The sequence below is a fragment of the Oncorhynchus tshawytscha genome, linkage group LG10 (genome assembly GCF_018296145.1).
Source record: "Oncorhynchus tshawytscha isolate Ot180627B linkage group LG10, Otsh_v2.0, whole genome shotgun sequence".
NCBI lineage: Eukaryota > Metazoa > Chordata > Actinopteri > Salmoniformes > Salmonidae > Oncorhynchus > Oncorhynchus tshawytscha.
The window spans coordinates 9,281,210-9,303,522 of NC_056438.1; the positions used below are offsets into that span (position 1 = coordinate 9,281,210).

The 22,313-nt window shown below is 43.0% G+C and overlaps 2 protein-coding genes and 1 long non-coding RNA gene across 4 annotated transcripts in view; 2 read left to right on the top strand and 1 right to left on the bottom strand.

Moving 5' to 3' along the window:
• Nucleotides 1–22,313, top strand: part of LOC112259705 (zinc finger protein 182-like) — an 80,199-nt gene that overhangs the window by 20,611 nt on the left and 37,275 nt on the right. The gene's annotated exons all lie outside the window — the stretch shown is intronic.
• LOC112259707 (endothelial zinc finger protein induced by tumor necrosis factor alpha) lies at nucleotides 3,063–10,278 on the top strand. Its single transcript, XM_024434331.2, has 2 exons — nucleotides 3,063–3,334; nucleotides 8,605–10,278. The coding sequence occupies exons 1-2, from the start codon at nucleotides 3,169–3,171 to the stop codon at nucleotides 9,537–9,539; spliced, it is 1,101 nt and encodes a 366-aa protein (XP_024290099.1). The 5' UTR covers nucleotides 3,063–3,168; the 3' UTR covers nucleotides 9,540–10,278.
• Nucleotides 13,237–20,647, bottom strand: LOC112259720. Its single transcript, XR_006084446.1, has 4 exons — nucleotides 20,560–20,647; nucleotides 20,057–20,465; nucleotides 19,392–19,715; nucleotides 13,237–14,104 (listed from the first exon to the last, which is right to left on the bottom strand). It is a non-coding gene; the product is annotated as an uncharacterized LOC112259720 (long non-coding RNA).

A 22,313-nucleotide genomic window follows, 5' to 3' on the forward strand; every position in this document is an offset into this window, starting at 1 on the left:
TTTAAAGTGACTAGTGATGGCTGTTTAACAGTCTGATGGCCTTGAGATAGAAACTGTTTTTCAGTCTCTCGGTCCCAGCATTGATGCACCTGTACTGACCTCGCCTTCTGGATAGTAACGGGGTGAACAGGCAGTGGCTCAGGTGGTTGTTGTTCTTGTTGATCTTTTTTGCCTTCCTGTAACATCGGGTGGTGTATGTGTCTTGGAGGGCAGGTAGTTAGCCCCCGGTGATGCGTTGTGCAGACCTCACTACCCTCTGGAGAGCCTTACGGTTGTGGGCAGAGCAGTTGCCGTACCAGGCAGTGATACAGTCTGAGAAGATGCTCTCGATTGTACACTTTGTAAGTGTTTTTGGTGACAAGCCAAATTTCTTCAGCCTCCTGGGGTTGAAGAGGTGCTGTTGCGCCTGCTTCACCACACTGTCTGTGTGCATGGACCCTTTCAATTTGTCAAGTGATGTGTACGCCAAGGAACTTAAAACTTTCCACCTTCTCCACTACTGTCCCGTCGATGTGGAAAGGGGGGTGCTCCCTCTGCTGTTTCCTGAAGTCCACGATCATCTCCTTTGTTTTGTTGACGTTGAGTGTGAGGTTGTTTTCCTGACACCACACTCCGAGGGCCATCACCTCCTCCCTGTAGTCTGTCTTGTCGTTGTTGGTAATCAAGCCTACCACTGTAGTGTTGTCTGCAAACTTGATGATTGAGTTGGAGGCGTGCATGGCCATGCAGTCACGGGTGAACAGGGAGTACAGGAGAGGGCTCAGAACGCACCCTTGTGGGGCCCCAGTGTTGAGGATCAGCGGGGTGGAGATGTTGTTTCCTACCCTCACCAACTGGGGGTGGCCAGTCAGAATTTCCAGGACCCAGTTGCACAGGGCGGGGTCGAGACCCAGGGTCTCGAGCTTGATGACGAGTTTGGAGGGCACAATGGTGTTAAATGCTGAGCTGTAGTCGATGAACAGCATTCTTACATAGGTATTCCTCTTGTCCAGATGGGTTAGGGCAGTGTGCAGTGTGATTGCGTCGTCTGTGGACCTATTGGGGAGGTAAGCAAATTGGAGTGGGTCTAGGGTGTCAGGTAGGGTGGAGGTGATATAATCCTTGACTAGTCTCTCAAAGCACTTCATGATGACGGAAGTGAGTCCTACGGAGCGATAGTCGTTTAGCTCAGTTACCTTAGCTTTCTTGGGAACAGGAACAATGGTGGCACTCTTGAAGCATGTGGGAACAGCGGACTGGGATAGGGATTGATTGAATATGTCCATAAACACACCAGCCAGCTGGTCTGTGCATGCTCTGGGGACGCGGCTAGGGATGCCGTCTGGGCCGGCAGCCTTGCGAGGGTTAACACGTATAAATGTTTTACTCACCTTGGCTGTGGGCGAAGGAGAGTCCGCAGGTTTTGGTAGCGGGCCGTGTCGGTGGCACTGTATTGTCCTCAAAGCGAGTGAAGAAGTTGTTTAGTTTGTCTGGGAGCAAGACATCGGGGTCCACGACGAGGCTGGTTTTTATTCCCCCCGTGTCAACTTCTGCGATCATTTCCTGATCAAAGGGCCCAGCACCATTCCAGCCCTGCCAGGTCCCAGCACCAACTTGCCAGACCCCAGCACCAACCTTCCAGACCCCAGCACCAAACTTCCAGGCCCCAGCACCAACCTGCCAGGTCCCAGCACCATTCCAGCCCTGCCAGTCCCCAGCACCAACCTGCCAGGCCCCAGCACCATTCCAGCCCTGCCAGGCCCCAGCACCAACCTGCCAGGCCCCAGCACCATTCCAGCCCTGCCAGGCCCCAGCACCAACCTGCCAGGCCCCAGCACCATTCCAGCCCTGCCAGGCCCCAGCACCAACCTGCCAGGTCACAGCACCATTCCAGCCCTGCCAGGCCCCAGCACCATTCCAGCCCTGCCAGGCCCCAGCACCAATCTGCCAGGCTCCAGCACCATTCCAGCCCTGCCAGGCCCCAGCACCATTCCAGCCCTGCCAGGCCCCAGCACCAATCTGCCAGGCCCCAGCACCATTCCAGCCCTGCCAGGCCCCAGCACCAACATGCCAGGCCCCAGCACCATTCCAGCCCTGCCTAGCACAAGCTCAGACAGGCTGTTTTTTGTTGATTTGTTGATAATCCAATGTGATAACTTACCTGACGTAGTGTGACAATTTACCCGCTGATGGGGCAAATTGTCACAAGTGCACAATCTATATTTAACGGCCTACAACTCCCTACTGAAATAAGATATAAAGATGTAATGAATACAACATATGTGCCCAAGACTTCCTTATTTCATTTGGTATGACATGTATACCATTGTTATGTATTGTGCTCCATTGTGATGTATTGTGCCTAGTAAATGTTACACAGTGTGAAAAGTGTGTCAACATACCTCGCTCTCCCCTACCATATTTCCAGCCTCCAAACAGTAGTGAATGGAAAGAGACATATTTTACACAAAACACCAAAAAGTGTAAATGACATTGGCCGATTGTCATTAGGGCCAGAATTTATGCGTTCACAGTTGTCCCCGCGCGCATCTTGGTGTCAGCCACTCATCTCTGTTTTGGCAAAATGTCTGTGTTATCATAGAACCACATCGCATTCCGAATTGTAGGCAATACCACAAGTCCATTCGCAAATTGTTAATTCCTCTGACATGCGTAATGATAAATACGTGTGTAATAGCCTACAGTTTTCTTGACATTTTGTTTTAATTATTGTGATAGGCTTCCTGTTTTACCGGTACAGGCTACCCCCACTATTTATTTGTCTGGAACGCCATACCGCCTTGCTTTCACCCCTGACTAAAACTAAATCTAAAATAGCTGTCAAAGTTAACACTGATATACAGTCGACTCCTGATGAAGAATTTGATTATGCCACATTATCCTTTACTTATGATAACCACTGTTTGTCTACGTGTATTTATGGTTTCCCTTTACTACTGGTCTGTAAACTTTCTTGCACAGTAGTTAAACCCCCATCCAGCTGGCGGCGCTGCTGTGCGTTTCTGGGTTTGCCACCCACTAAAACCAAGGAGTTTTCTAAAATTCCTTGACTAGAACACGGAAGTAGGATTGGAAACGACTGTTTTGATTTTTTGCATTCCTTGTGTGGGGTAAAGAAATACATACTGACTGAACTGAATAGACTACCCAACTCTCATTCGACTGAAAATGTCTAAACTACAGTTGTTGAGTGTGTTTTTAAATGAGCGTTTAACGGCGGCTGCTATGGAGATTTTCGGTGCAGTTGAGAAAACGGTAGTGGAGTACCAGGAGGAGAATGATCGGCTACGGAGACTGCTGGGGATCACACCAGAGATACGACAACGTAAAATAGGTACTTAGCTACTGTGCCTTCAGAAAGTATTCATACACCTTGACTAATTCTACATTTTGTTGTTACAGCCGAAATTCAAAATATATTTTTTGTCGCTCCCATCAACACACAATACCCCATAATGACAAAGTGAAAACGTGTTTTTAGAAATGTTTCCAAATGTATTGAAAATGAAATACAAGTCTCATTTTCGTAAGTATTCACACCCCTGAGTCAATAAATGTTAGAATCCCCTTTGGCAGCGATTACAGCTGTAAGAATTCTGCATAAGTCTCTATGAGATTTGCACACCTGGATTGTACAATATTTGCACATTATTCTTTTAAAAATTCTTCAAGCTCCGTCAAGTTGATTGTTGATCATTACTAAACAGACATTTTCAAGTGTTGCCATAGATTTCCAATACGATTTAATTAGTGACATGTTTGGCCGATACCGATATCCAATATTTTCCTTATCAAAAAAAACCGATACCCGATATTTATTATTTTAGCCAACATATGTGCTCTGGGTCATTAGACACCATTAGACATGCACGACGGGTTATTCCTGTAACTGTGTTATGGCCAACTATGTACTGTTGCTATGGGGCGGCAGGGTAGCCTAATGGTTAGAGCATTGGACTAGTAACCGGAAGGTCGCAAGGTCAGTTCGGGGGTTTGAAAAGGTACAAATCTGTCGTTCTGTCCCTGAACAGGCAGTTAACCCACTGTTCCTAGGCTGTCATTGAAAATAAGAATTTGTTCTTAAACTGACTTGCCTAATTAAATAAAGGTAAAATAAAAAAATGGTTACACCTCTTTGGTATTTTCCAGAACAGGGAGGAGTTAGCAGGATGACATGTATGGTAATTTCTGTAGGGTGTCATGGTCTGTTACTATGGTCCTACATGCATGAAACTATTTTCTGTGGCTCTACAGGTTCCATGTCCTAATATGAAGGCAATATGGTAACGGTTGCTAAATGCTACCAAGCCATTAAGAGGAGTTACTATGAGTATGACGTAAGGAGGACAAATGTATAAGTAGTCTGTTAGTTGTTTTCATGAATCAGCTCGGCTTTTATTATGAAGTAATTAAATGTCTATTTAAACTCACAGGCTCCGCTATTTGTGAAATATGATTTGATTGACCGAATATTTCCAAGACAGGATTTCTATGGAACGCCGTTTGGGTCTTTGCATATCAAAAAAAGATACACGTCAAAAAAACACTGTTTGACCAATCAGCACATGAATATGACTGCACGTCACACAATAATTGAACGCGCTCATACATTTTTTACTTAGTGTAATCAATGTGTAATAACTGTCACTCGATACATATGCTATGATGCTGGTAAAGTTGTCTCGCTCACCTACAACACTGGTTATCAAAAATAAAAAAGCTAGCTCGCTCATGGATGCAAACAATGTTCTTCCCCAAATATATAGCAAAACCGTCTGAAACAGTCTGTTTCAGTAGCTAGGTGTAACTCTAATTTATAAGACAGTTGTTATTTGATTAATGGTGGTCAGACCCATCTATGTGAAGCTAGCTACAATAAGGAATTAGCCACAATAGTGGACTTTGCGGTTAGCCTTCAAAATAAATGTATGGCATAATTCTACTATTTGTATTCATTTGCATCACTGTCAATGACATACTTTTATTTTGAAGGCAAACCTCAAATTCCACTATTGTGTCTAATCTTTATTGTGGCTAGCTTCACAACACATGGTGCGGTCGAGCCTCGTCTAGCCAGATGAAGCTAGCTGGCTGCTTATAATTTGGACAACAGGTTTAAGTAGCAGCCTAGCTATTTATTTTAATGAACTGAAGTTCAATTTCAATAGGCGAACAACAAGTGGCTACCTAGCTAATACTTACTCACTAGGATTCCTAAATCATTGCTAAGAATAATGACAATGACTGCCGTTTCTACTGGTCATTGTTTTCAGGCTGGTTTTATTGGTGTTAGCTAGGTACCAAGCTACAGCTAGCTAGCCCAGAAGTTGTGGTCGAACAAATGATGCTTTATTACCAACGCGGTATTGTAAACACATCGTTTGTGGCCGGTGTTTGCTTGTTTGCAGACTTTGTTGTACAGCTTTGACAGTACTACTGTATATTTTTTGACACGCAAAGACCCAAACGGCGTTCCATAGTATGTATGTCGTGAAACTAATAGCAGAGACGCTATCACTGTGTAACTCTGGTAGGGCAACATCGGAAAAATTGCGCACTTGGTAGTGTGTACCGGTGCTCGACCAGTCGGTGAAAGCCAACATCACCCACGACAGAGAATGGTTGATTGTCAAGGGCAATGAATTCCATTATTTTGGCTTTCATGGATTTCGCCTTTGAGTTGTGTCGCTGAAATGTTCTTACTCTTTCAAATGACTGCTCGATCCACACATTGTGGGCTAGGTTAGGAATGCTGTGTTGCACATGTAGCGCAAAATTTTAGGTGCCATCATTATGTCATGTGCCTACGTTATATAGGTATGCACGGTAGCCTTGACATCGTTTTTCATTTTTTTTATTTTACCCCCTTTTCTCCCCAATTTCGTGGTATCCAATTGTTAGTAGCTACTATCTTGTCTCATCGCTACAACTCCCGTACGGGCTCGGGAGAGACGAAGGTCGAAAGCCATGCGTCCTCCGAAACACAACCCACTGCTTCTTAACACAGCGCGCATCCAACCCGGAAGCCAGCCGCACCAATGTGTCGGAGGAAACACCGTGCACCTGGCGACCTGGTTACCGCGCACTGCGCCCGGCCCGCCACAGGAGTTGCTAGTGCGTGATTAGACAAGGATATCCCTACCGGCCTAACCCGGACGATGCTAGGCCAATTGTGCGTCGCCCCACGGACCTCCCGGTCGCGACAGAGCCTGGGCGCGAACCCAGAGTCTCTGGTGGCACAGCTAGCACTGCGATGCTGTGCCCTAGACCACTGCACCACCCGGGAGGCCCAACATCAGTTTTTAACATTGGTGTTAAACTAGACATCAGGCCGATTCCGATATGTTCACCGACATATCGTGCATTGATTTAAGTCAAAACTGTAACTAGGCCACTCAGGAACATTCAATGTCTTATTGGTAAGCAACTCCAGTGTATATTTGGCCTTCTGGTTTAGGTTATTGTTCTACTGAATGGTGAATTTGTCTCCCAATATCTGTTGGAAAGCAGACTGAAAACAGGTTTTCCTCTAGGATTTTGCCTGTGCTTAGCTCTATTGCATTTATTTTTATCCTAAAAAAACTCCCTAGTCCTTTGCCAATGACAAGCATACCCATAACATGATGCAGCCTCAACCATGCTTGAAAATATGAAGAGTGGTACTCGTAGATGTGCTGTGTTGGATTTGCCCCAAACATAACGCTTTGTATTCAGGACATGAAGTTAATTTCTTTGACACATTTTTTTGTTTGTTGCAGTTTTAAGTTAGTTCCTTATTGTAAAGAGCATGCATTTTTTTGCAATATTTGTATTCTGTACAGGCTTCTTTCTTTTCACTCTGTAATATAGGTTAGTATTGTGAGTAACTACAAGCTTGTTGATCCATCCTCAGTTTTCTCCTATCACAGTCATTCATCTCTGTAGCTGTTTTAAAGTGGGACTATTGGCCTCATGGTGAAATCCCTGAGTGGTTTCCTTCCTCTCCAGCAACTGAGTTAGGAAGGATGCCTGTATCTTTGTATTGACTGGGTGTATTGATACACCATCCAAAGTGTAATTAATAACTGCACCATGCTCAAAGGGATATTCCATGTCTGCTTTTTTATTTTTACCCATCTACCCATAGGTGCACTTCTTTGCGAGGCATTGGAAAACCTCCCTTGTCTTTGTGGTTGAATCTGTTTGAAATTCACTGCTTGACTGAGGGACCTTATAGATAATTGTGTGATACAGAGATGAGAAAGTCATTCAAAAATCATGTTAAACACAGGAGGGCGGCAGGTAGCCTGGCGGGTAGGAGCGTTATCAGTAACCGAAATGTTGCTGGATCGAATCCCCGAGCTGACAAGTTAAAAATCTGTCATTCTGCCCCTGAGCAAGGAGGTTAAAACCTCTTAGGGATCCTAGGGATCTTAGGATCAATTTCTAAAGACTGTTGACTTCTAATGGAAGCCATAGGAACTGCAATCTGGGCCCTAATAAATCAGGTTTCCCATAGAAAAGCCTTGGAAAACACAATTAACAAAAAAAAAAAAATCCCTGGATGGATTGTGCTCGGGCTTCCGCCTGCCAAATCAGTTCTGTTATACTCACAGACATTATTTTAACAGTTTTAGAAACTTTAGAGTGTTTTCTATCCAATACTACCATGCATATGCATATCCTAGCTTCTGGGCTTGAGTGACAGGCAGTTTGCTTTGCGCACGCTTTTCATCCGGACGTGAAAATACTGCCGCCTAGCCCAAAGAGGTTTTAACCTACTGTTCCCCGCGCGCCAATGATGTGAATGTCGATTAAGGCAGCCCTCCGCACCTCTCTGATTCAGAGGGGTTGGGTTAAATGCAGAGGACACATTTCAGTTGAATACATTCAGTTGTACAACTGACAAGGTATCTACCTTTCCTATTATTGTTGGTGACAGAATGCAATATTATGTGACTAGTTAAGCACATTTTTATTCCTGAAATTATTTAGGTTTGCCATAGCAAAGGAGTTGAATAATTCCACCTTGACATTATGGGGTTATTGTATGTAGGCCAGTGACACAAAATCTAAATTTAATCCATTTTAAATTCAGTCTCTAACACAACAAAATGTGGAGGGAGAAAAAAAAAGTAAAAGGGGTGTGGCTACTTTCTGAAGACACACCCCCTTTTCACACCCCTTTTTCTACATTTGGTTGTGTAGTGCATGTTTAAAGTCGTGTGGTTCTGTTGGTAGATCAGTGAGAAAATGTATGCACTCACTACTGTAAGTCACTCTGGATAAGAGTGTCTGTTAAATGACAGATTTGACCGACTTCACATAGAATTAAGTTGTTTTAAAAAAAAAATTGAAAACAACGTATTGCAACACCCAAATAAAATTACACAGGTCAAACACAGGTACAAGGTAGGCATTGAAGAATGGACATTTTTAAAGGTTGGACAGATAGGGACTCGATGCAACCAGAGATACACTCCGCCGACACTCATCACAACTCCATTGAGATGTGTGTATATATATATATATATATATATATATATATATGGTGGAATTGAGTTTTCTCAGCTTGTCTAAAGTCTGTATAGATGACCTCTGCTCCTCCTCTCTCCTTCCCTCCAGAATCCCTGCAGCTCTCTGTCTCTGAAGAGGAGGTTCCCCCTGAGCAGCAGCACTGTGAGCAGGAATGGAGCCCCAGTCTGGGGCAGGAGGACCCAGAGACCACACAGATTAAAGAGAAACAGGAGGAACTCAGGACCAGTCAGGAGGAAGAGCAGCTTCAAGGTCTGGAGCCTGATATCATAGAATTCAAATTCACTCCTTCCTGTGTGAAAAGGGAATGTGATCCGGAGGACCCACTTTGGTCCTTGACTCTTCCCCAAATCCAGACTGTGGAGAACAGAGAGAGTGACTGTAAACGAGTGGATTTCACACGTTTTGGCACTGTGACCCGCATTAAGGGTCTCAACATTCCCTGTTACCCTCCAGATAATCAAAACAATGCCTCCAGCCACAGTTCAGCTGTAAGCAGCGACACAGTAGGACTTGACAGCAGCCCACCATTTGAGCCTAGCCCATCATTGGATCCAAACCCACCAATGGGGGAACACTATTCCAAACTCAGCACCACGTCTATAAAAACTCACCACTGCCGTGACTGTGGTGAAATGTTTCCTCTGAAAGCTGACCTGCAGAGACACGTGACTTTTGCCAAGAAGAGAGTCAGCGAATGCCACTTATGCAAAAAACTCTATAACTCCACCTGTAAACTGAAGGCCCATGTCCAACTCTGTCATGGTGGTAAACCCTGCACTTGCCCCTTTTGTGGAAAGGCCTTCAAACAAAAAGGACATCTGTCCAGGCACATGAATATTCACACAGGAGAGAAACCATTTACCTGTGGTGACTGTGGGAAGAGCTTTATTCAGAAGGGGGACCTAAGGAGACACATACTGACTCACACAGGAGAGAAACCATTTAGCTGTGGTGACTGTGGTAAAGGCTTCATTCGCAAAGAGCACCTAACTGCACATGTACGGACTCACACAGGAGAGTAATCATATGGCTGCTCAGTCAGAGGTAAAAGATTAATTCAGAGGGTAAATGTGCTGACGCACGTAAGATACATCCACATAGAAAGAAAATATGATGAAAACACAAAAAAGAAAGACAGTTAGGACAAAGATCTCCTGTCAGGAGATGGGAATAAAAAGGCAGGATGTGAACAATACTCTTAGGACAGCAAAGAAAGACAGGACAAAGATCTATCAGAAGATGGGAATAAAAGTGGAGGATGTGAACAACACTCTTAGAAAAGCAAAGCTACTCTGGATCATTCCTGCTGTGGGTTTCAGATAAATAGATACATGATGGATTTACTTCAGTAAAATGTTTTGTGTAAATAAAGTTGGATTTGAATTAAAAGTTTAGGAAATTAAATAACAGTAGTGTCTGTATTTTGTTCAACGTCTGTTGATGTTTCCACGTAATTAGAAACAGGGATATCTGGTGATGACAGAATGTTCTGACTGATGTTATTGATTTATTTTTTTTAAATGCATTAATTCCATAAGTTATCTCCTTCCGTCTGTCCATGAGTGTTTCTCATCCATTCTGACCCAATATTGCTCATTCATGATATTATTTGAAATTGTAACTTCTGGGAAGTAGTGATAGTAGTGATAGTAGTGATAGTAGGGATAGTAGTGATAGTCAACTCCTCATAAGTGCACTGCAGTGTTTTTCCTTTCCCAATTCAATAACACATACACTACCGTTCAAACGTTTGGGGTCACTTAGAAATGTCCTTGTTTTTGAAAGAAAGGCACATTTTTTGTCCGTTAAAATAATATCAAATTGATCAGAAATACAGTGTAGACATTGTTAATGTTGTAAATGACTATTGTAGATGGAAACGGCTGATTTTTAATGGAATATTTACATAGGCGTACAGAGGCCCATTATCAGCAACGGTCACTCCTGTGTTCCAATGGCACGTTGTGTTAGCTAATCCAAGTTTACCATTTTAAACGGCTAATTGATCATTAGAAAACCCTTTTGCAATTATGTTAGCACAGCTGAAAACTTGTGCTAATTAAAGAAGCAATAAAATTGGCCTTCTTTAGACTAGTTGAGTATCTGGAGCATCAGCATTTGTGGGATCGATTACAGGCTCAAAATGGCCAGAAACAAAGAACTTTCTTCTGAAACTCATCAGTCTATTCTTGTTCTGAGAAATGAAGGCTATTTCATGTGAGAAATTGCCAAGAAACTGAAGATCTGGTACAACACTATGTACTACTTCACAGAACTATGCAAACTGACTCTAACCAGAATAGAAAGAGGAGTGGGAGGCCCCGGTGCACAACTGAGCAAGAGGACAGGTACATTAGAGTGTCTAGTTTGAGAAACAGACGCCTCACAAGTCCTCAACTGGCAGCTTCATTAAATAGTACCCGCAAAACACCAGTCTCAACGTCAACAGTGAAGAGGCGTCTCCGGGATGCTGACCTTCTAGGCAGAGTTGCAAAGAAAAAGCCATATCTTCGACGTGCCAATAAAAAGAAAAGATTAAGATGGGCAAAAGAACACAGTCACTGGACATCGTCTGAATACCTCTCGTATTGCCAACCTTACTACAATGGCAGCAAATATTCGTATGAATTCAACAACACATAATGAAAGGAAACTTTATATCACCCCTTTTCCTGAAGTGAATGGTTTCACCCACTACTCTACCCCGCGAACTGCAGCATATTTTGATATCTACATTGCGCGCGAGGTTGATGGAAACTCTACATTTTCACTTTGTCACACTGGCATGCCATGCCTCAGTTTGCTAATCTTGCCAATTAAAATATAATTAAAGTAATTGGCAATATCATTGGGTTTTGTGATGAATGAGCCATCTGATTCAATGAATGATGGAACTGATTTTGCCTTTTTGCCCAAAATGTCATTTAAGGTGCTCCAAAGCTTTTTACTATAATTTTTAAAATCATTCTTTGTGTAATTTATCTTTGTTTCATAGTGTAGTTTCTTATTATTTTTATTCAGTTTGGTCACATGATTTCTCAATATGCAATACGTTTGCCAATCGGTTGTGAAGCCAGACTTATTTGCCATTCCCTTTGCCTCATCCCTCTCAATTTTCAATTCCTCATCAATCGAAGGGGATTTAACATTTTTTTTACAGTCATTTTCTTAATAGATGCATTCTTATTAGTAACTGGAATAAGCAATTTCATAAATGTGTCAAGTGCAGCGTCTGGTTGCTCCTCATTACACACCGCAGACCAGCAGCGTCTGGTTCCTCCTCTTTACACCTCACGGACCAACAAATATTCTTTACATCAACAACATAGGAATCACTACAAAACTTATTGTATGACCTCTTATACAGTAAACAGCAAAAAAAAAAGAAGCGTCCCTTTTTCAGGACCCTGTCTTTCAAAGATAATTTGTAAAAATCCAAATAACTTCACAGATCATCATTGTAAAGGGTTTAAACACTGTTTCCCATACTTGTTCAATGAACCATAAACAACTAATGAACATGCACCTGTGGAACGGTCGATAAGACACTAACAGCTTACAGACGGTAGGCAATTAAGGTCCCAGTTATAAAAACTTAGGACACTAAAGAGGCCTTTCTACTGACTGAAAAACGGCAAAAGAAATATGCCCAGGATCCCTGCTCATCTGCGTGAACGTGCCTTAGACATGCTGCAAGGAGGCATGAGGACTGCAGATGTGGCCAGGGCAATAAATTGCAATGTCCGTACTGTGAGATGCCTAAGACAGGGAGACAGGACGGACAGCTGATCGTCCTTGCAGTGGCAGACCATGTGCAACAACACCTGCACAAGATCGGTACATCCGAACGTCACACCTGCGGGACAGGTACAGGATGGCAACAACAACTGGGGCTGAGACATTTCTCACCATTGAACTGCCCAATACAACGTCCGGAAAAGGGGATGGAGAAATCCGCCCATTCCTACCCATCACACAATTTGTTGAACCTTTTGCGGGCCAACGAGAAACAGAAAATCATACGCCTGCTGCTCCCGGCGATAGGTCCAGACCTCCCACAGCAGTTTCCCATCAGATCCAGAGAGAGGGAATGGAGCCAAACTTGATGACGAAGCTGCTAATGGAGTCAGCGAAGTTGGAGTCAGCACAGCCGTCGCAGACACAGGCAGTCCCAGAGATGAAGGCGCAGGTAGATCAGGCCCCAGTGCGGCGAAGCTATTCCTCATGTCAACTTGCTCCGAACATCAGGCAGACACTCCAGTCCGCTTACCAGCATGCCGCTGCTTTCGGTTTCCACGACTTGTCACATGTGACCAGCGCTGATTGGATCAATCCTCTTGCTGTTCTCAGTCTACTCCACTACAGGATGGAGGACGAGAAGCAGATGGAGACGACTTCCTCTGCAAGCAAGTTCCAGGTAGCACAGGGCTTTTGGATGGGGACGGATGACAAGGCTGGGAAACATCCATCAGGCCCGAGAGCGGCTTCCAGCCACAGGAGTTAAGAACGAGAAAGTTCAATTTTCAAGTTTTCCCCATAAATTTGTGCAGAATTGAAATTTTATTGCACATTTTACTCCCCCTTGGCTGGAGCCCATAGGCTTCTCTAGGCTTTCTGCAGTTTTGTTTGTTATCAGTAGGCTACAGTTGATCAGACTGAAGCACAGATTAATTGTGCACGAGTCGACAAATCATGAGGCAAATCAGTCTAAACAACAGCTTTTGTGTCAATATTTATTTTTAAACTGAATCAAAAGTGTTGGAGCATATGCCAGCCTGCCACACGTTTGCCAGCAGCCTTGCTTACCATCTCAAAAAAATATATCTTGTGTCCTACCTAACCAGTGAACGTGTGGCTGTGACCGTCCTGTCAAAGCCTGTCATCACTGTTTGGTATATTTTACTGCAGATAAAAGTCAACCTGAAGTGTGGATGTTCGTGTGTCTTTCTTGTGGGGGACTATGTGAAGTTGGTTACATTTGGACATTTGTTTTAAGTTTGACATTTGTAACTAACCTGTATTTCACTCAAATGTAGGGTGTGAATATAAGCAATGCTTATAATTGTCTACTACAAAGTGACAGTTATACAGACACTCCTGTAATTTATTTATATATATATATATATCTCCTCTAACTTCAAAATGTTAACGGCTATCTGAATTGTTTTAAGTGCAAAAGATAAGTGTACAAGAGGCACGGTAAAGGTTTATTTTACTTTAGTATGCATTCAAAACAGGAAAGGGAAATGAAAAAACTAAAATACCTATAAGAATTTGTGTCAGGGCAGTGAATATTGACAATGTATGAAATCGAAATATGAACTGTAAAAAATGTTTAAAAGAGTAATGAGTTGATTAGAATACAATGACATTGTTAGTTGTGTCTACTACAAAGGGATAGTTTCACATTTAACTTGTGTGTCTTGTAATTTAGTCCATCTTCTATCACCTTAACTTGCACAGTCGGTATACAGGGGACATACAGACAGTGGGGCGATTGTGCTGTGACTGTGTGGGTCACACATTATCCTGTCATTTCTTTCACTGTGTTCTTTTCCCACATCTGGTGTGAGCTGATGTTACCCTCCTGTGAAAATGTGACATAAAAAAAAAATGTTGATTACATTTCTGTCCAGTTTTCAGTCACAAGGCACCTGTCACTAATTTACAGTGGTCCCTGTGGGACGCCATAATGAAAAAACATTTAAACAATGAAGCAACAAGCAGACATGGGGTTCAAGCTAGGGCTGTGCATACAGACGAATGATTTTTTAAATGAATTACATTTGTATCCAGTTTACAATCACAAGGTAACTGTTAAAATGTAGTCACCTGCTAAAGCTCAAGGATGACACGCAAATTCGTGAAGCGTTCCTTATTTTGCCCCCCTGGGGATCGTTGTGTTTACTGTGTTCACCGTGTGGTGGAGAAAGCACTACGAAACTCCTGTGGATGTTCGCTCCCCTCTAGTGGTCACGTTGGGTAGTGCACCTCTAGAGGTCGTGTTGGGTAAGTGCAACAGGACGGCTGAACTAAACGCAAATCAAGTCAGATACTGTGTCCTAATCGGCAAGGATAAAAGGCAGCATTTCAAGGCAAGATGTAAAAAGTGACATGTCTCAAGCTCAATGAAACTTTAATACGGAATGGAAACACTATACGGAAGTACATCTAAGCAAAGAGATGTATTCAATCCACTAATACTAAACATGTGCATTTAACATTTTTAAAAAAACGTCTCTATATTTAGTGTTTTGATCGTCGACCTGGTTTATTTGAGCTATGGTCAGCGCCATTTTAAATTGCCATAGTAACGACTGACAGGAATCAGCAAGTTGTCTGGTATTTCGTTTTCGCGTGGAGAGTGAGGTTTTTATTTTGTTTTATTTAACAACAAATCAATACAGGAAGTACATGTGGGAACATAAGTATATATGAATAATTTACAAGGACAATTGGGCTAGGGGGTACAATACCACATTACACAAGGACCTTAAGGGACATACATACACTTATAATTCTAACAGCTTTTTTGTTAGCTTTTTTAGTTGTTAGTTGAGTATTTAATTGCCTTAAAATACAGTTCAATTTCGAAGCGAGTGAGGTTAGGACAACGAAGATGGCAACAAAACGTAGTAATTCAAACATTAACTGTATAGCACCCGGCTGTGGGATTTGGCTCAACAACAAAAAATCCCTCGGTAAACGACCATCGGCTGCCCAAGGACCCACAACTTTTGAAGAAGTGTCTCCAAGGCCTTAAGACGTGTCAGCTGGCGCTAGCAGGATCTGCAGCCAGCACTTCCGGAGGAAGCGCACTTCCGATGCGGAAACCGGGAGTTTCCGAATGGAAAGGAATCATAGGCCTACGCTGAAGCCCTCCATTTTTCATTTCTATAAGGTTATGGTGTATTAGGGGTTACTGACCGACCATTAACATTGCTGAAAATGTTGGAGAGAATGGAGGAGTCAGTGGAGCCTGAGGTAACGTTAAACCGGTCATGAGTCATGACTGTTGTTGACTAGGTTAGCGTTAGACACTGGACAACTTTGTTGCAACTCTAGTTGAAGGTAACAAGATAACGTAAACTCGTACATCGCCTTGGTCCTTACAATTGCCCTTATTTTAGCACCCCAAAAACGTAATAATTCCAGATCAACTGTAATGTCAATACCATTGTAAAGCACAATTTCTCCCCTTTCCAACAGAATCAATTACATGACCTAAACGCTGCCCATTTCTGCATAATTCAAGCAGGCAATGAGCCCCAGTCGGGTCTTTTTAAAAATGGCGGGTGGGGAAGCGAAACTAATGCGTGATAGTGAGAAGGAGAGATGTTGTGTGGGAAAATGGCTTTTTGTCCAATTTATGACCTTTAAAATGTAAATAAAACACTATAAAGAGTTTATATAATGTGTCATTACATACCTATTTGAAGGTTTGTGTCGAATTTGAATCAGGTTTTTAGGGCGGTGCTAAAGTGATCTTAGAAGTAAACAGCGGCTTTGAGAATGATGGTTGCATGCAATAATGACGAAACAAATGACTAGGTATCCCCCCTTACCCCAGTCACTGTCCATTTCTTGTTATTAAAGGATGATAGAAGTGCTGAACCTGGTGGAGAGAGATTGTAAGACAGAAATAGTTGCTTTATGCGTGCTGTACGTTACGGCATGACACGCCACAATGTAACGGAGCGTCCGTTTTTTTCAACTTTTCTCCAATACTATAAAGCCATTACCATGTCAATCAACGCTTGAATTAAAACCTAGTCCACACCCCCCATTTTGACGTCAACACAGTCGCTACAGTCCCATTCGTTTTCTTTGTAGCCTCGTTTCAATGTTGCGGTTGCGCACATTTGTACGGAATGGCGTGAGTTTAAGTTAATTGCGTCTGAAATGTTTTGTGTAGGGTTAGGGTTTAGACAAAGCATACAGGAAAGGTAGCTTGTTAACGCCAACTTCTATATTTGGGTTCAGTAGTCTTCACAAAACATTTGTTTGTTTTCAGGGTGACATCTACATCCCTGAAAAAGGTTTTCATCCTGGAGGAGACTGCAGGAGGAGGCACAAGCAAATCCATGTTATTTATAAGGCTATTGTTTATTTCAAGACACAATCTGTCATCCCTGAGGCCATTTTGGACATAAAATGGACAATACACAGTGATTCTTGAATATACCTATAGCCTAATAGATACCTTAATTGTTTTCTACCAACAGGAAAGAACGGTTAGTACAGCATACCAAACTGACCCCTGGGTGCCAGAGTGTTCCTGTGCTATGGTGAAGAGGTCCACCAGGACCATCACTAAAGAGCTCGGGGCCCAGCTAGATTACGACGAATACCATCAGTATACTACCGAGTCCTGCCCCTATACGCCACAGATGGAGCTGACGGAGAGTGAGATCAGTGAAGACCAGAACTCGCTGTGAGAACCTGAGAGCTCAGAATCACAATCGTCACAGTTCGAGCCAAGATATACTATCAAATCAAATCTTATTTGTCACATACACATGGTTAGCAGATGTTAATGCGAGTGTAGCGAAATGCTTGTGCTTCTAGTTCCGACAATGCAGTAATAACCAACAAGTAATCTAACTAACAATTTCAAAACTACTGTCTTATACACAGTGTAAGGGGATAAAGAATATGTACATAAAGATATATGAATGAGTGATGGTACAGAGCAGCATAGGCAAGATACAGTAGATGGTATTGAGTACAGTATATACATATGAGTATGTAAACAAAGTGGCATAGTTAAAGTGGCTAGTGATACATGTATTACATAAGGATGCAGTAGATGATATAGAGTACAGTATATACGTATGCATATGAGATGAATAATGTAGGGTATGTAACATTATATTAGGTAGCATTGTTTAAAGTGACTAGTGATATATTTTACATCATTTCCCATCAATTCCCATTATTAAAGTGGCTGGAGTTGAGTCAGTGTCAGTGTCAGTGTGTTGGCAGCAGCCACTCAATGTTAGTGGTGGCTGTTTAACAGTCTGATGGCCTTGAGATAGAAGCTGTTTTTCAGTCTCTCGGTCCCAGCTTTGATGCACCTGTACTGACCTCGCCTTCTGGATGATAGCGGGGTGAACAGGCAGTGGCTCGGGTGGTTGTTGTCCTTGATGATCTTTATGGCCTTCCTGTAACATCGGGTGGTGTAGGTGTCCTGGAGGGCAGGTAGTTTGCCCCCGGTGATGCGTTGTGCAGACCTCACTACCCTCTGGAGAGCCTTACGGTTGAGGGCGGAGCAGTTGCCGTACCAGGCGGTGATACAGCCCGCCAGGATGCTCTCGATTGTGCATCTGTAGAAGTTTGCGAGTGCTTTTGGTGACAAGCCGAATTTCTTCAGCCTCCTGAGGTTGAAGAGGCGCTGCTGCGCCTTCTTCACGATGCTGTCTATGTGGGTGGACCAATTCAGTTTGTCTGTGATGTGTATGCCGAGGAACTTAAAACTTGCTACCCTCTCCACTACTGTTCCATCGATGTGGATAGGGGGGTGTTCCCTCTGCTGTTTCCTGAAGTCCACAATCATCTCCTTAGTTTTGTTGACGTTGAGTGTGAGGTTATTTTCCTGACACCACACTCCGAGGGCCCTCACCTCCTCCCTGTAGGCCGTCTCGTCGTTGTTGGTAATCAAGCCTACCACTGTTGTGTCGTCCGCAAACTTGATGATTGAGTTGGAGGCGTGCGTGGCCACGCAGTCGTGGGTGAACAGGGAGTACAGGAGAGGGCTCAGAACGCACCCTTGTGGGGCCCCAGTGCTGAGGATCAGCGGAATAATTTTGCACGCCCAATTTTTCAGTTTTTGATTTGTTAAAAAAGTTTGAAATATCCAATAAATGTCGTTCCACTTCATGATTGTGTCCCACTTGTTGTTGATTCTTCACAAAAAAATACAGTTTTATATATTTATGTTTGAAGCCTGAAATGTGGCAAAAGTTCGCAAAGTTCAAGGGGGCCGAATACTTTCACAAGACACTGTACTGTCCTGCTGGTGTTGGGCCACTTAGCAGGTCCAGAGCCTTGGCCAAGCAGATGAAGTTAACAAAAAAGGAAACATCATGTTAATGAGAAATACACTCATGTCTTTATGTGTTGTAGTGAGTTGAGAACAATGTGCAGTACGAACCTCTCGGGGTAGGAGACTGCTGCCTTGTCTCTTTCTGGAAGGTTTTAATTACTTATAAATCATACAATGTGATTTTCTGGATTTTTGTTTTAGATTCTGTCTCTCACAGTTGAAGTGTACCTATGATAAAAATTACAGACCTCTACATGCTTTGTAAGTAGGAAAACCTGCAAAATCGGCAGTGTATCAAATACTTGTTCTCCCCACTATGAAATACAAATGGTATAGAGAGAAATAGTCCTATAATAACTACAACCTAAAACTTCTTACCTGGGATAATTGAAGACTCATGTTAAAAGGAACCACCAGCTTTTATGTGTTCTCATGTTCTGAGCAAGGAACTTAAACGTTAGCTTTCTTACATGGCACATATTGCACTTTTACTTTCTTCTCCAACACTTTGTTTTTGCATTATTTAAACTAAATTGAACATGCTTCATTATTTATGAGGCTAAATTGATTTTAAGTTCAAATAAAAAAGTGTTCATTCAGTATTGTTGTAATTGTCATTATTACAAATACATATATTTATTTTTTAAATCGGCATCGGCTTTTTTTGGTCCTCCAATAATCGGTATCGGCGTTGAAAAATCATAAATCAGTCGACCTCTAATTTTCAAGACTACAAGTCATTATAAAATAAGTCATAATAAGTTATCATTCATTTGATTGTCTCTAGACTAGTCTTATTTCTGGTCAAAAGAACATAGAAAAAAATCACCTTTTTGGTTGAATCCATCTTCAGGATGGACCCAAAGATGGAGGTGACTCGGGCCTTGAAGTCCTCTAGCTGGAACAGAACGTCGTAGCCGTGGACAGTCAGCAGCCACTGGGCTGATGGCACATCCATAAAGGGAGGAGGAGGTGTTACCCTCAGTGGTGCAGCACCTGGGACTACAAAGTGGTCACAGATGGACAGGTAGTCCAGGGTGCGACTCATCCAGGCCAGGCTGTGCTGCTCCCTCAGCTGGTTGTACAGCCTGGGTCACTGGGGAACAGTGTCCTCTCTCTCATCAGCCTGACCACCTTCAGGTCACAGGACAGCCTAACACACAGAGACAATTGGGGGAAAAAGGGGAGGAGAAGAGGGTGAGGAGTGTGTGGAGGGTGGGGGGATCTACAAACACTTTGATAACAGAAGGAGGGGTTTGGGGAAAAGTTGACTTTGAAACACTGCTTTGTTTGGACAGTTCCTGATAAGAGGTCAAAGGTCAGAAATTCAGATCAAAGAGCTAATTAACAATTCAATGGTGCTTTGAAACATCAAAACCTCAGCGGTGACAAGAACCTCCTAACCGCCTCTTTCTCGCTATGATCATTTAAAAAAAAAATGTTTTTCCTCAAAGTGAACAAGAGCTTTGATTTTCAGAGGTGTGAATTACTAACCTGTAAGTCAAGATGGCTGGGAACTTGAAGCGATGACTTGCGTCCTCTTACAGAGGCAGCACTCCAGGTACTCCGTCCCCATATAATACCAGCCGTCCACGTCAAGCCCCCTCCGAGCCGTCTTGTACACCCCACAGCCTGTGAGTTTGTGGCGCTTGCACTGTGGCTGGGTGCACACAAACTTAAAGGCCAAAAAGGTGGTAGGGCATCCAGAGGCAGAACGGCCGGAGGAAGTAGGCGGAGGGAGAAGCTGGAGGCTGATGTTAGGAGGAGGGGAGGACCACAGCTCAAGCTGGCTTTTCAGGACACATTTGAGCTGCTTGTTCCTTGTGAAGACGGCCTGACTGACCTACTCTTGCTGCTCCTTTGGGAGGGTCTGCTTCGATCCCTCAGGGAGAAGAAGCACCTGCTGCAGAGCAGAGAATCAATACATTGATTTTCCATCACCACACAACCAAAAGCTAAATGAAACAGCCAAGACATGGGTGAGATGAGATATTTACCTGAGCGCCAGCAGGATGCTGCACCGGTCCAGCTGTTGTCTGGGAGGTTGACCGGGTCTGAGGGGCAGTCGGAGCTGGCACAGCAGGGGGGGATGTTACAGGAGTTAGTCTCACAACATTTTTCAATGAAATAATTAAAAATAATTAAAATTACAATAGATGTTCAGCTTCAAAACCTGTTAACATCCTGTTGACAGCAAATGCAGAATGCACTTTGAGTTTTGATCAGTGTTGGAAGAGGTTAGGAATCTTGGTTGGACAATCTACATTTAAAAAGCTACAAACGACAGATATACAGTGGGCAGACATCTACAAGCAAGAAATAGGCCAAGCAAAGTGATGTAGACTGAAACACAGACAAGACAAGCTACAGTATACATATGATTTCATAAAAAGGCTTCTTCTACAGCAAGCAAAATGGATGAAAATTTGAAATTGTACAATGATTTCTAAGCCCAGCTAGAAGGTGTTTTAACTATTTTACCACTTACCTTAACACTTTAAAGAGTATCCTGTTAATGCTAACAACAACAACAACAGATAATGATTAGGGGAAAGGTCATTTCACATGTATATTCTTCTCAACAGAAGCAGACAAAAAGTGCCATAACATAAAGATAAAGCACCTTGATTAGCAGTCTCATTGACAGTTATTCTCTGGAAGCACCCCGATAAGACTCATATGCTTCAAACACACAGCACTCTCTGAGGTAGTATCTAAAAGCTTTAACAATTGCCTTTTACCGAGCCGCCGGGCAGGCTGGGGATTATGTAGAGTAGCAGGGCCGTGCTGGTGCTGTGATTGGTGTCGTTCCCCCACCTCCCAACAATCTTTGCTAGGCTAGTAGAAACTAAACTGATCCGAACTCTGTATCTAGGAAAAACATATACTCAGAGCTGAGAGGACTCAGGCTTAGTGTGTGCTTTGAACCCTTTCACATTTGTAAAGCAGCAGAAACTCTTACCAACGAGGAGAGGGGGAAATAAACAAGGACATTTGTGCTGACCACTCACAAGTAGCCATCTTGGATTTGTTTTTAAAGCCGGTCCCCTTTCACGTCCGCTGGTGCAGTACTGATTTTGTCCTCTTTGCCCTCCAGATGGCGCTAAATCCACAGAAAATAAGACTTCGGCGCACAGAGAGCTGATAAATGCTGTTCCACCGAACCGAAGAAACACCTTTGCCCGAAAGTCAACATATGTGGACAACAGATACAAATGTTATGCATTTCTCACGTTTGGCATCAACACAGTTCAGCAATTTTAAACAAATGATATGGCATGTTCAAATACTGTAACAGAAGTGACATGCCGTCTGCATTGTTTAAATGTAATTTACACCTTTGCAACCCAGTATCTCTACCTGCACATTCATCTTCTGCCGATCTACCATTCCAGTGTTTAATTGCTATATTGTAATTACTTCGCCACTATGGCCTATTTATTTCCTTAACTTACCTCATTTGCACTCACTGTATATAGACTTTTTGTTTTCTTTTGTTCGACTGTATTATTGACTGTATGTTTTGTTTATTCCATGTGTTGTTTTTTTTGTGTTTAAATTTATTTTTTTTACCCCTTTTTCTCCCCAATTTCGTGGTGTCCAATTGTTGTAGTAGCTACTATCTTCTCTCATCGCTGCAACTCCCGTACGGGCTCGGGAGAGACGAAGGTTGAAAGTCATGCGTCTTCCGATACACAACCCAACCTAGCCGCACTGCTTCTTAACACAGTGCGCATCCAACCCGGAAGCC

Coding starts and splice junctions, on each gene's coding strand:
- LOC112259707 (XM_024434331.2), top strand. CDS start 3,169: ATGTCTAAACTACAGTTGTTGAGTGTGTTTTTAAATGAGCGTTTAACG. Junction 3,335..8,604: donor GATACGACAACGTAAAATAG/GTACTTAGCTAC, acceptor CCTTCCCTCCAG/AATCCCTGCAGCTCTCTGTC.